We start from the raw sequence: 13,885 nt of genomic DNA on the forward strand, positions 1-13,885 counted from the left end.
GGGAAGTCTTTCTAAAGATCTTGGAGCACTAACGACAGATCTTTTGTGGATGAAACTCTGTCTCTTCATGTAATCATAGACAGTCTCAATAATATTGAGATCACGGCTCCATGGGGACTAGAGTTGAGCGAACCTTAAGCTCGAGGCTCGGGTTTCGGGCTCGAAAAATGACGTAAAAATCCCTGTAGTGAGTATCGCGCTGTGCTTGTATCTGAGTGATTACTTGCATTGTCCGCGCTGCTGGAAGTGGTTGTTCGTTGCAAATTAGGCTTTCATTCAAAATACTGAGCTGCTTTGTTGCTATGAGTAAGGACTGTATAGTCCGAAATGCATAAGCGATCCCTACCCTGCCTGGGTCATGGACTCATATTTTATCATGTACTAAACCTTTTTAAACGTATGGATTAAAGAATTAGTTTTTATCACTGGACATGTTGCTGGATTGCTTGACCTTTTTCTGAGCTGCTTTGTTTCACGGAGAATTAATTAAGAAAAAAAAACGCCCACCCACTTCCGGAAATGTTTTGCTTTAGGCCCCTAGCAAAACATTTCCAGAGCAAAGAGGGATTTGTTTTGTTTTTAAATTCTATATGAACAAAACAGCTCAGTATGATGAATGAAAGTCTAATTTGCGACAAACAAACACTTTCAGCAGAGCACACAAAGCAGGTAATCATTCAGATACAAGCACAGCGCGATACCATGGGGATTTGTACGCCATTTTTCGAGCCCAAACCCCAAGCCTGGAGCCTGAGGTTTGCTCAACTCTAGTCCCCATGGAGCCGTGATCTCAATATCGAGGTTCTCTCATCTCTAGTGGGGACCATATCATTACTGCCAGGACTCCTTGTTTTTCCTTATGTTGAAGATAAATCTTAATGACATTGGCTGTATGTTTGGGGTTGTCATCCTGCTGCAGAATAAATTTGCAGTCAGTCACTTCCCTGACCCTATGACACAATGGTTAAGTATCTGCCTGTATTTCTCAGCATTGAGGGGACCAAGAAATGAGAAACATTGATGTCTGTGGAAAGTTTTCAGCCAAGGAAACTTAGTGCAGAAGATGAAAGACACAACATAATTACTTCCTTTCGGAATTGGAATATGTCCACCAGTGCCATCAGTTCGGAACTGGCAGCATCCAGTGGGACCCAGACACATCCATCTGCTGTTCAGAGAAGTCTGGCCAGAAATAGTCTTGCGGCCAAAAACCATGCCTCCAACATGAAAACAAGGCCAAGTGACTCAACTATGCATGAAAACATAGGACTGGAGTGTAGAAAAATGGCAGTCGGTAGTCTGGACTGATGAGTCAAAATGTTAAATATTTCACTGTAACAGAAGGCAATTTTTTAGGCAAATGGTTGGAGAGCAGTATAGTAATCAATATCTGCAAGGAACAGTGACGCATGGTGGAGTTTGGGGCATCACTTCAGTAAATGGAATTTGGGATTTGGTCAGGAATGGATTAATAGGTTGTCTTCAATCCTGAAAAATGCAGGGAGATATTTATCCATCATCTAATACAATCAGGGAGGCATCTGATTGGCTGAAAATGTATTCTGCAGCAGGACAATGACCACAAACATACAGACAATGTCATTAAAAACTAGACATTCAGTGTAAAGAAAAAGAAGAGTCCTCGTAGTGATTATATGGTCACCACAGAGGCCTAATCTCAACATCATGGAGTCTTTCTAGGATTACATGAAGAGACAGAAGGATTTGCACAAGCGACATCCACAGAATATCTGTAACAACCTCCCTGCCGAGTGGCTTCATAAACTGTGTGCGTGTATCTAGAATTGATGGTTTGATGCTGCTTTGAAGAGGGGTCACACCAAATATTAGTTTGATTTACATTTCTTTTCTGTTCATTTACTTTCCATTTTTTCATTCATAAAACTAATCTATTAACACATCGATTTTGTAAAGCATTCTAAAGGCCCCGTTAAACGCAGCGACGTATCTAACGATATATCGCCGGGGTCACGGATTTGTGACCCCGTCGTTAGCGACGTTGTTGCGTGTGACACCAACGAGCGACCATTAACGATGGAAAATACTCACCAAATCGTCCATCGTTGACACGTCTTTCCTTTTCAAAAAATCGTTGATTGTTGAGGTCGCAGGTTGTTCGTCGTTCCCGAGGCAGCACACATCGCTACGTGTGACACATCGAGAAGGACGAACTACAGCTTACCTGCGGGCTCCGGCAATGAGGAAGGAAGGAGTTGGGCGGGATGTTACGGCCACTCATCTCCGCCTCTCCGCTTCTATTGGGTGGCTGCTTAGTGACGCCGCTGTGACGCCGCACGAATCGCCCCCTTAGAAAGGAAGCGGTTCGCCGGCCACAGCGACGATGCTAGGTAGGTAAGTCCGTGTGACGGCTCCTAACGATATTGTGCGCCATGGGCAGCGTTTTGCCCGTGACGCACAAACGACGGGGGCGGGTATGCTCGCTAGCAATATCGCTAGCGATATCACTGTGTGTGACGGGGCCTTTATTTACAGCATTTTTCCCACATCTGCTAGTACTGTGTATATACAGTATATAAAGTATAGTATAGTACACTATATAAATAAAAGGGTAGCGTATATCTCATTCAGATACCTAAACTGTGTGAGATAAAAATCTGATTCTCTCAGCAAACTTTTTTTCATCTGACATTGATGAGTGTTCTTTTTGCGGCTGTATTTTTATGGAGTGGCAGGTGGGATGGTAATGAGACCTGTCTCTCTTTCCATACACTGCAGGTTTTCTTCATTGTATACTTAGTGCTAGTAAAGGCACTAAGCTCCTTACTAGGGAATAAAAATTACAAAGGCAAGAGCATATCTAGTAGGGGGGCTGGCGGGATATTTATTTCAGTGGTGCCATCATTCTGTCTAATGCTATCTGAAGCGTCTCCCAAGTGGCAACATTTTGGAGTGGGATTCGCCATTCTCTGCACCGGCTGTTAAACTTACAGTCAGCTCAAAGCACATATTAAACGCTGCCTCACATCTTTTTAGTGCAAGTACAATTAAACCTCTAACCGCTGGCACTTTCAGGTCAAAGCGATATCAGCAGAGTAATCAGATCTGTTGATCATGCTGCTCACCTCCTTCCTGCGCTGTAGAGCTAATGGATGGGGGGCAAGGTAAATGCTCCAATAACATCAAAGAATCTGGAGTGTTATTGGTGGGGGAATCTTTGTCTGGAGACAATATGGGGGTTAATGTGAGAGGGGACAGAATAGCAGGACAACTGTGTGAGGGGTCAGTGTGGGTGTAGTGTGAAGGGATAGTATGAGAATGAAGTCTGAAAGGACAGTATGTGGGGGAGAAATGTTTGAAAGGACATCATGGGGGAAAAATTGTGAGGGAATAGTAAAAGGAGAGAAAAGTGTGAAAAATGTGAGGGTACAGTATGGGTGGAGAAAAGTGTGAGGGCACATGATGGGAGGATAAACGTGTGGTGGGAAGTTTGAATAGGGTGCCCAGTATTGAAAGGCGAGGACAGTGTCGAGGCCTTGTACCATAAGAGGATAATGTGGAAGTCATATTTTGTGCAAGGAGCACAGTTAGGGGCAATTATCATTGGACATCATTGGATAGATTGATGTCCAATGATGTCCATCATCATTGGATAGATATTTGCACATCATTGGATAGATATTTTTATTTATTTGCATTATCAGTACTGTGGTTCTTGTTTGTCTGTAGTCTGATGATGACTGTTAATAAACACTCCCAGTATCTCCTTGTCATGGTAAAGGACAAACTAGGAATTGTCGGTTGATGTGGTTCAACCATATATGGGACTGATCTAACATTACAATTAATTGATATACCAAGTTTTGTGATGTATGCATGTTGTGATGATGGTTCTGGTGATGTATTCCTGTACTGATGGTGCTTCTGGTGAAGTATTTATGTTCTGATGGTGGTTTTGTTGCTGTATTTCTGTAACTGCGGTTCTGGTGATATATTCTTGTACTGATGTGGGTTATGGTTCTGTGTTAATGTATTGTTTGTGGTTTTAGTGTTGTATTCATGTGCTGATGGTATTTCTAGTGATATATTCCTGACTTATGACGGTTGTGATGCTGTATTTTGTTATTTTTCTGGTGATATGTTTCTGTACTGTTTGTGTTTCTGGTGATGTATTAATGTATTGTTGGTGGCTCTGGTGCTCAATTCATGTATTCATATTAGTTCTGATCCTGTACAAATGTAGCAATCCAAAACTTGTCAGATAATGTGATATATGGCTTTGTTAATAAAATCTTGTTCTGTCTAACAAGTTAGGGGTTACTACTAGAGATGGACGAACCCGCAGATGTTCAGGTTCAGTGGTTCCGGCTGGACTTAAATACAAAAAGTCTGATTCAGAACCGGACTTGACCTGAACACCGAACCCCATATCAGTCTAAGGGATCCGAACTTAAGAGCTATAAAATGGTGGTAGTAAGGGCTAGGGGGCTGCAAAAGGAAGCAAATTGGGGATTAAAGTAGGACAGTTATATTTACCGAGTTTCTACGAGGCTGTCACACTGCTTCTGAATATGCTCATTAAAGCTTATGAATACTTACTGCTTCCCCTGCCCACCCTCTGTGCCTCTGTGACAGCATCTATGATTCTTTGCAATCAGACTGCTGGCATGCTAATGTCTGTGATTTATTGCCCTCACACTACCTATCTGGGTCCCCAAAGTGGAGTGTGAAAATAAAAAAATAATTGGAATTGGAAAAAATGGCATAGGGACGCCTGTATTTTGATACCCAGCACAGATAAAGCAGTCAGCTTGAGGCTGCATCCCCCAGCTGTGTGTGTTATCTTGTATAAAAATACAATTGACCCCATGCGGCTTTTTTTTTTTTTTAAATTATTTAGATAAATAATTTAAAAAAACAGGGATATTATGGTAAGGGATATTGTGAGGGGGACAACATTATGGAGAGGGGCAGTGTGGGGGGGACAACACTATTGAGAGGGGCAGTGTGGGGGGATGACATTATGGAGAGGGTCAGTGTGGGGGGGACAACATTATGGAGAGGGTCAGTGTGGGGGGGGACAACATTATGGAGAGGGGCAGTGTGGTGGGGACATCATTATAGATGGGTCAGTGTGGGTGGCACAACATAGAGAGGGCCAGTGTGGGGGGATGACATTATGGAGAATGGTAATGTGGGGGGGATTTTATGCAGAGGGGCAGTGTGGGGAGATGTTATGAAGAGGGGATGTGTGGGGGGATGACATTGTGGAGATGGGTAGTGTGGGGGATATTATGGAGAAAGGCAGTGTGGTGGACGACATTGGAGAGGGCGAGGGGCAGTGTGGCAGGATATTATAGTGAAAGGAAGAGTGTATCAGAGATGACATTATAGAAAGGGAGAGAGGGGAGCCAGCACGATCTGAAAATGGCATGCATCATAAAAAAAGTGCAAATTCACAGATTTATTCCGACTGTACTATAATACAAAATGAGATTTTTAGCAAATAATTGATCAATTCTTTGAGCCACCCCTGCCAACGTCGCGGTAAATCTCAATAGGGGGGTCCTACTCTATATTATGTATTTCATGTGCCATGCGGCCTCCTAGATAAAGTTAAAAGCAGAACCATAATGGAGCACACATACCTGTAACCTGTATATAGCCGCTTCTATGTTGCAAAAAAGGCAATTGTGGATAAGGAGCAGCCCAGGTCCCAGCATGTGGAGCAAGCTCTACACATACCAGGACTATATCACAACTGACCCTCCCAGTGCCAGACAGCAACCATTGATAAAGGCGGACCAGATCCAAGAATGGTGCTTAATTAGCAATGCCTGTGGAAAAGGGTGAGGCAACTGAATGTGTACAGCTACCAACAGGAGGAATATATTGCAAACCAAGATCAGGCGTGCATAGCATGGTGGTGACCAGCCACCAGACATTTGTAGCATAACTACAACCAAACAGGGAGAGAGGGGAGCCAGCACGATCTGAAAATGGCATGCATCATATCAAAAGTGCAAATTCATAGATTTATTCCAACTGTACTGTAATATAAATGAGATTGGCTGGTCTCTGTCCACAATTGCCTCTTTTGCAACATGGAAGCGGCTATATACAGGTTACAGGTATGTGTGCTCCATTATGGTTCTGCATTTAAGTTTATCTAGGAGGCCGCATGGCACATGAAATACATAATATAGTGTAGGACCCCCCTATTGAGATTTGCTGTGACATTGGCAGGCTCAAAGAATTGACCAATTATTTGCTAAAAAACTCATTCTTTTATTATAGTACAGTTGGAATAAATCTGTGAATTTGCACTTTTTCTATGATGCATGCCATTTTCAGATCATGATGGCTCCTTTTTTCTCTATTATAGAAAGGGGCAGTGTGAGAGGATATTCTGGAGAGGACCAGTGTGGATGGTGGGATAATTTGTACAGGAAGCACAGTAGGGGCAATTATCTATTTAGGGGCGCAGCATGTGAGCTATTTTTATTTTACAGGCAGTATAATGATTTATCTTTCAAGGGAATGGTGTTGGGATGTGCTGCTGAAGGCGGAGAAGAGAAGAGGGAAGTCTGCAGAGATGAACTCTGGGCATGAAATCTCATCATGGTATCTGTACTACGTGGAGACAATTAGGATAACAACTCCAATCAATTAAAATGTAAGCTATAAGGTAGTTGCATGTAAATATTTATTTGTGATACTGACTATGTCTCCTCAGTACTGAGGTTCCTTATGGTTCTGATCTTCTACACATGAAGCAATCCATAACCCGCTTCATGGCTATGTTAAAATTTTATCTCTAATCTCTAAGGGGTACTTTACACGTTGTGACATCGCTAGCATCGGCTAGCGATGCCGAGTGCGATAGTACCCGCCCCCGTCGCACATGCGATATGTGGTGATTGCTGCCGTAGCGAACATTATTGCTACGGCAGCTTCACTCGCACATACCTGCTCGGCGATGTCGCTGTGACTGCCGAACTATCCCTCCTTCCAGGGAGAGGTGCGTTCGGCGACACAGAGACGTCACCGCAACGTCACTAATCTGCCGACCAATAGAAGCGGAGGGGCGGAGATGAGCGGGACATAACATCCCGCCCACCTTCTCCCTTCCGCATAGCCGTCAGGACGCAGGTAAGGAGATGTTTGTTGTTCCTGCGGTTTCACACACAGCGATGTGTGGAGCTGCAGGAACGACTAACAATATCGTACCTGCGGTCGACCCGACATTATGGAAATGTACGACACTACACAGATCACCGATTTTCGATGCTTTTGCGATCGTTTATCGTCGCACCTAGGATTTACACGTTGCGATGTCGCTACCGGCGCCGGATGTGCGTTACTAACGACGTGACCCCGACGATATTTCGGAAGTGATGTCGCAACGTGTAAAGCCCCCCTTAGTGTTGAGTATTTTTATGAGGAGGATTTCTTGCGTTTCTGTTCCAAAAACTCAGTTTAACTAGTACATGTCCACACTGATGTTATTGGAGAAAAAAAACTATGTAGAAACTTTCCAAATCCTCCTCAAATGTTTCTGGTGATCTGTTTATGTACTGAAGGTGGTTCTGGTGATGTATTCATATAAGTACCCCTTTAAAAATGTTTGTTGCCCTTGGACCACAATGTGGCCTGTGGCCCAAAAAAATACCCCTAATCTAGAGGAAAGAATATTTAATCATAATCACAGAATGCTATTCTTTACTGTAAGAGCAGTGAGATTATGAAACTCTCTGCCACATGATGTTGTAATGGTTGGTTTGCAATAAAAGTTTCAAGGAGGCCTGGATATCTTACTTAAAAAATATATTTATTACAGCATATGGGCACTACGGTAATTTTGTGATGGGACGTTGATTCAGGAAACTAGTCTGATTGCCGTATGTGGAGTCAAGAAATAATTTTTCCTTCAATATGGGGCAACTACCATGTGCTTCATGGAGTTGTTACCTTCCTTTGGATTAACATGTTAGGCTATAGGTTGAACTCAATGGACTTATGTCTACCTGCAACCTTAGAAAAACTATGAAATGTCAGAGTTGCATTTGACATTATAACAAAACACACATTTTGCTTTAAAAAGGCGCAAAAAAAAAATAATGGAAAGACAAAAAGATCATTAAATCACGTCCCATTTTGAAGAATTTAGTGCAAAAAAAAGTCAACAAATACCATAGAATAAAAAAGAAAAGTGATTTATCGCCCCTCTCCCCCCACGCATAAATGATGAATCGGCCCTTGACTTTTTTCCAGACGACATATATCAAAGATATATTTTTTCCATCTGCACTGGAAACACAATCAGTTTCGTGAGAAGATTACAGTATCATTATACTCTGCTTTGTGGTAAAGCTACAAAATGTCCTATATGAAAATAATGATTACTATAGATGTGGCTGACGATTCTGAGCGGTTGCGTGCGGAGTCCAGGGATAACTCTACTGTAGTAATCACATTCATCACTGGCAGTATAATCATGTTCATGGACGGTAGATTTTCATATGATGATCTTAGCAGGGGAAATTATTTTGAATTAGTTGGATTTTTTTCTCTTCATCTCTATTGTTTCCCCCCCCAGGGAAGCAGTACCTATCTTCTCTGGTAGCCACAAATTGAAGGGAACCTGTCAGAATGGTTTTGCTATGGAAATTAGTGGTATGGCTCTATAGGTCCTACTACGACAAAGAAAAAGGATACCTAATTTTGTATTTAGATGTGAAAGTTTTAAAGCTACTTGTAATTTTGCCTAGAAGTGCACTTGGGATGTGTTTCTGCACTCAGAGTGCATTGCCACGACCCTAACACATTTCCATACTAATTAGTATGTGGCTTCAAAGCTTGATTTCTTAGCATTGGCATGGCGGGTTACTTCAAGATATCATTTACTTGTACCAGGAACTATACTGAACTGGTTAAACAAACTACATCCTATATCAATGTTTTTGTTTCCCACCAATGTGACGTCTCAGCTGCTCTGGTCTCATTAGTGCACAGGCAGAGAGTTGATGTTATGACTGAACATATCATTATGGTTGTTCAACCATCAATCACCTTCTACCTAATGTATATGGCAACCTGGGGCAATCTATATATGTCTGGTGACTTACAATTTCTACAGAATAAAGAGAACCTGTCACCAGGTTTTTCCATTATGAGCTGCGGCCACCACCAGTCCGCCCTTATATACAGCATTCCAGAATACTGTATATAAGAGCCCAGGCCGCTGTATATAGTAAAAAACACCTTGATGATACTCACTTATGGTGCGATCCAGTCCGATGGGTGTCACTGGTCTTGGTCTGGCGCCTCTCCTTCTTCTGAGGTCCGTGTGCATGACACACAAGCCGACATTGAGGTCCTGCGCAGGTGCACTTTGGTCTGCCCTGCTCAGGGCAGATCAAAGTATTGGAAAGCGCAGGAGGTCTTTGACCTTTCCTTGTGCCTGCGCATTAGAATACTTTGATCTGCTCTCAGCAGGTCAGATCAAAGTGTGTCTAGGCAGGACTGCAATGGAGGCCTCTGAGTGGATGACATAGGGCGTGTTATTCACACGGGGCTCAGAAGAAGAAGGACGGTAATCACAAGAGAGAGGAGGCGCCGGACCCACGAGCAGCGACACCCATCACACCAGACTGACCTCTAGGTGAGTATTATAAAGCTGTTTTTTACGTTATAGAGCGCGTCCTGGGCTCTTATATATAGTATGCTGGAATGCTGTATATAAGAGCTCAATGATGGTGGCCGCAGCTCATAAGGGAAAAACCTGGTGATCGGTTCCCTTTAAACAAATTTCAGTACATAACAATAATCCAGTAATTACAGGACATAGACAATACTTTACATGGCACAACGGCAGACTCCTCATGACATCGTGTACAGTTAGCAGGGGTATCAGATTTCTGTATATGTGACTTGCTCATGCTACATCATATAAATTATATATAGTGGTTGATATAAGTGTTAGCCATTGCATAGACTCACAATGCAGTTGGAATATCGTGTTTCACATCCAAGGAGAGATCGGGTACACAACGCTCATCCTGATTGCATCCATTCCAGAAAGGGACCTGAACCAGAAGAAAAGTCATAATCATCCAGGACATAATTTCTGATATAATGAAGAGGAGGATCCACAAAACACATGAGAAGCTGATAAAAGTCGATATTCAGTGGATGGAATTTACCAGCAGATGATCATGTTAGACCCCAATCACACCAGTTATCATCTATAAAACGGTTGGTTCTGTCTGAAATTTTCATTTGATTCATGATTGTTCTGATTTTGGATAATGACGAATTGTGTATGGCTGCATCAGTGGTCTAAATAATTCTTTACCAAGAATAGAGTAGTTCACATGTTGCGGATTTGCTACAGGGTTCTCCCTTTTTTCTAAAAGTCCGTGTTTGAGTTTGAACCCCAGACACCTGGTATCTGGTACTGGTATCTGGTATGACCTTTACCATTCGGGTTCGCTATTCCCTACTGATAACACAAAATCTACCATTCACAATAAGTTATGCTCAGAGCTCATCTCCTCCCACTCCCTGCACAATGACCTGTTCTGTACAAAGGACTTTCCAGCCCCGTCACTGAAGCACTGCAGCCCCTTTAATAGTGCTGCAGACACAGTTGCACATCGGTACATGGTCTTAAAGGAATTTAGCTGCATAAATTGATATGGCCACATGTGGCGCTTTGTGAATATATATTGTTGTCTGCTAATTGGTGGGGGTTAGGAGAGTCAACCCCACCACCCACTATAGACACATTTTTGTCATTTTTTATGTTAAAATCCTACGAAGTACTGGAAGTGTTTTTTGCTAAAATTGTTCATGGATATTGTTAACACATGGTCATCATTAATATCAATTTCTTTCTATTATTTGGCTGCATACCTCTAAATACTAAGCACAATGATAGTTGTTTTTTTTTGCAGCATTGTGTTCTGTCCCTGCCTCCCAAGTGAGGAAACAGTCACAGAATTAGGTAACGGTCTAATAAGTAGTAGAGCATTGAATTTATAAAGTAAAATCGAATGGGTTTCAGAACATTGAATTGAAATTAATTCAATTTCACGTAATATAAGTAATGTGTGTGATCCATTCAATTTGACTCTTTAGTCCTTGTATTCTATCTTAGAACTCCAAAACTGGCCAAAAATCTTAACATTGTCTCCAGCATGCTTGACGGAAGAAGGAACCTCATTTGCTCTATTTCTCACATACTATGCTTTCTTCTGTTTGATCCAAAGCCCAAACTTAAGTTATGTAAGGTTTTACATTATATTTCTTTATTTTTTTCTTCCTACATGGCAGGCCTAACTTTTTCAGATATATGTTTATTATTATAGAAGTCAAAGGTAATTTAATATGAGGATAGACTAGGATTGTTTTAGGCTATGTATGCCCACATCAGAATATAAAAATATTCACTTGTATCTATCTGTATATACCAGGAACTGTATACCTTTATAAGGAGATAGACAAACCGCAGCGTTTCCCCTTGAACACATCAGTGTTGTTATGTGAACTGTGACATGCATTAATGATGTTGAATGTGTAATGCTTGACAGCAGGGAGTGATAGAGTTAATGTTTGGGATTAGCCAAGAGTGGGAGGGACTAGAGTGAGGGAACAGTGATGGGTCAGGAGGGGAGATAGGGCTCAGCATGCAGTAGTGACAGACCTAAAGTCTGACTGGAGAACAGAGCCACATGCCTGTGCAGTGAATGGAGAGTGAGATAGAAGATATCAAGATCCTGAAGAGGGAGAAAGAAAGAGAATTGACTGAAGTACAGAGTGAGTGACTGGAGAAGAGTCCTCAGACAGAATGCCAAGCAGTACAGCCTGGATTTTACAACTCAGAGAAGTGACTGGCTATGGTGAACATGAGATGAAGTGAGTGCCCTGGGCGGGAGTTCGTTAAAGGGAACCTGTTATCAGGTTTTTCCATATAAGGTGCGGTCACCACCCGTAAGCCCTTTCATATGGCATTCTAGAAGGCTGCATATATGTACCCAATCCACTCTGCATGATGTAAAAAATAACTTATTATTCTCACATATGGGACAGTTTGCTCCGTTTGGTCCAGCTGGTTTTGACCTGGCTCCTCCTCTTTTCATGCTTTGTTTGGATGAAGCGTCATCCACACAGTGTCCTCCATTGTGCTCTTGCGCAGGTGCAATTCTTTCTGCCCTGCCGAGGGCATAGCAAAGTGTTGTATTGCGCATGTGCAGACGTACTTTGGCCTTTCTCCGCAAATGCGCACTACAATACTTTGTTCTGCCCTCATCAGGGTAGAGAGAAGTGCACCTGCGCAGGACTGTTATGTGGACTTATCCTAGTCCTGACCTAGTAAATGCAGGAAAGACCCAGGATACAGGCCCAGAAGTGATGTCTTCCCTGTCTGGTTTCCATGAAGGACCAGACTGAATGCCGAAACAGGGCATTACGATCATCAACTCTAATAGAATAGTTGGTTTTTTTTGCACAATGACAAATTACATTATTCTTAAAGATTGCTGGCTTGACCTTTTACGAATCTAAAATTGAATGGCCCTGCGTGCTCTTCAGAACAGATGCAAAACTTTCTATAAAGTTAGTCAATAAAATCTCATCCCCTGGAAATATTCAACAGAAATATGTTCATAAAACTTCTGCAGCTGTAGATTTTAGTGCGCAGTTACTGTGTATTTGCTAAACTTGTCATAGCGGAAAAAATTAACTTATGCCCAAACTTCTGCATATGCCAAATTTAGTTTCTTTGTCTCTATTTTTTTTTTTCATTAGGTTTTATATTTCTTTACTGAACTTTTTTTTTTTAAATCAATAACATACCGACACTTTGAGAGATGTTGGCCAACCCTCATCCAGTACAGGTCCTTGCTCTGGAAATGCTAGTTCATACTCCAAGGAAAATGTAATAGGCTTCACATAATCTGCAGTATCCTACAGAAAAAGGGTCAGATATCACAAAAAGTCACAGAATAACATGTAGAAATATTCAAGACCTGTTAAATAGCAGTGGAGAACACAGATGTGAACAAGCTTCATTGCAAAGATCAAATCAGTGCCCCTTTTTGCTGTATGATTGTCTGCTCACTTTTCATTGCTTGCAGTTATTGCCATTCCCAAAAGGCCAATTTCGTATATGAAGAAAATTGGTTTTCTAAAAAGGACATATGAGAAGTCCCAATATTTTTAATGGATCTATCTATAAAAATAACGGATAGCACACGTATAAAAAAAAAAAACCTGATGTGTGAAAGAGCCCTCAACTGGGGAATCCTTTATAAGTTCTCAGTAGCAACAGGAAAAGGACCAACCCGAAGCGCGGAACCTTTCTGTAAGCACATAATGATATGTACACCCATGCTCCAATGACATTTTTTATCGTAAAGCTTGTCCTTTTGCAGAAGACATCTTTTCAATATCAGCATCAGTAAAGATTTTTACTATAGCAGTAGCAAAACTAGAGATTTAGATTGATTTCTGGAAACAGTTTGTACACTGATGACCAAAAGGGTAACAATGTTTTGGATTCTTGGCTTTCAGGCTCAATTTCTCACCATCCACTACAGCTATGAGTGTGAGACTACCTTCATTTTATAGACAATCATCTTGGCTATCTCATACATAAATTTGACTTTAAACTATTTAGCATATCATTAGTTGTGTAGATTCTTGTCATGTCACTGCATTGTTACTGTTTTGCTCCTAAAAATCTAAATTTTAATTTTATTATTTTATTAATATTTTGTAAATCCACCTCTATTTTTCAACACAGCCTGAATCCTTCCAGGCATGGTCTAGATCAAATTCAAGCATGTCTTAACCGAAATCTGATCCCATGTCTCTCCACATTTCCAATGTTGCTGCATGCTGA

At 41.6% G+C, this 13,885-nt stretch overlaps 1 protein-coding gene across 1 annotated transcript in view; it reads right to left on the bottom strand.

Moving 5' to 3' along the window:
• The window catches only part of ITGA11 (integrin subunit alpha 11), a 234,144-nt gene that overhangs the window by 40,541 nt on the left and 179,718 nt on the right, over positions 1-13,885 (bottom strand). The window contains exons 18-19 of the mRNA XM_075342870.1: positions 12,838-12,948; positions 9,982-10,067 (exon numbers count right to left, since the gene is read on the bottom strand). Of these exons, the coding sequence (XP_075198985.1) occupies positions 9,982-10,067; positions 12,838-12,948 (197 nt within the window). The remainder of the gene's footprint in view (positions 1-9,981; positions 10,068-12,837; positions 12,949-13,885) is intronic.

This window comes from Anomaloglossus baeobatrachus, chromosome 4, assembly GCF_048569485.1.
Source record: "Anomaloglossus baeobatrachus isolate aAnoBae1 chromosome 4, aAnoBae1.hap1, whole genome shotgun sequence".
Taxonomy (NCBI): domain Eukaryota; kingdom Metazoa; phylum Chordata; class Amphibia; order Anura; family Aromobatidae; genus Anomaloglossus; species Anomaloglossus baeobatrachus.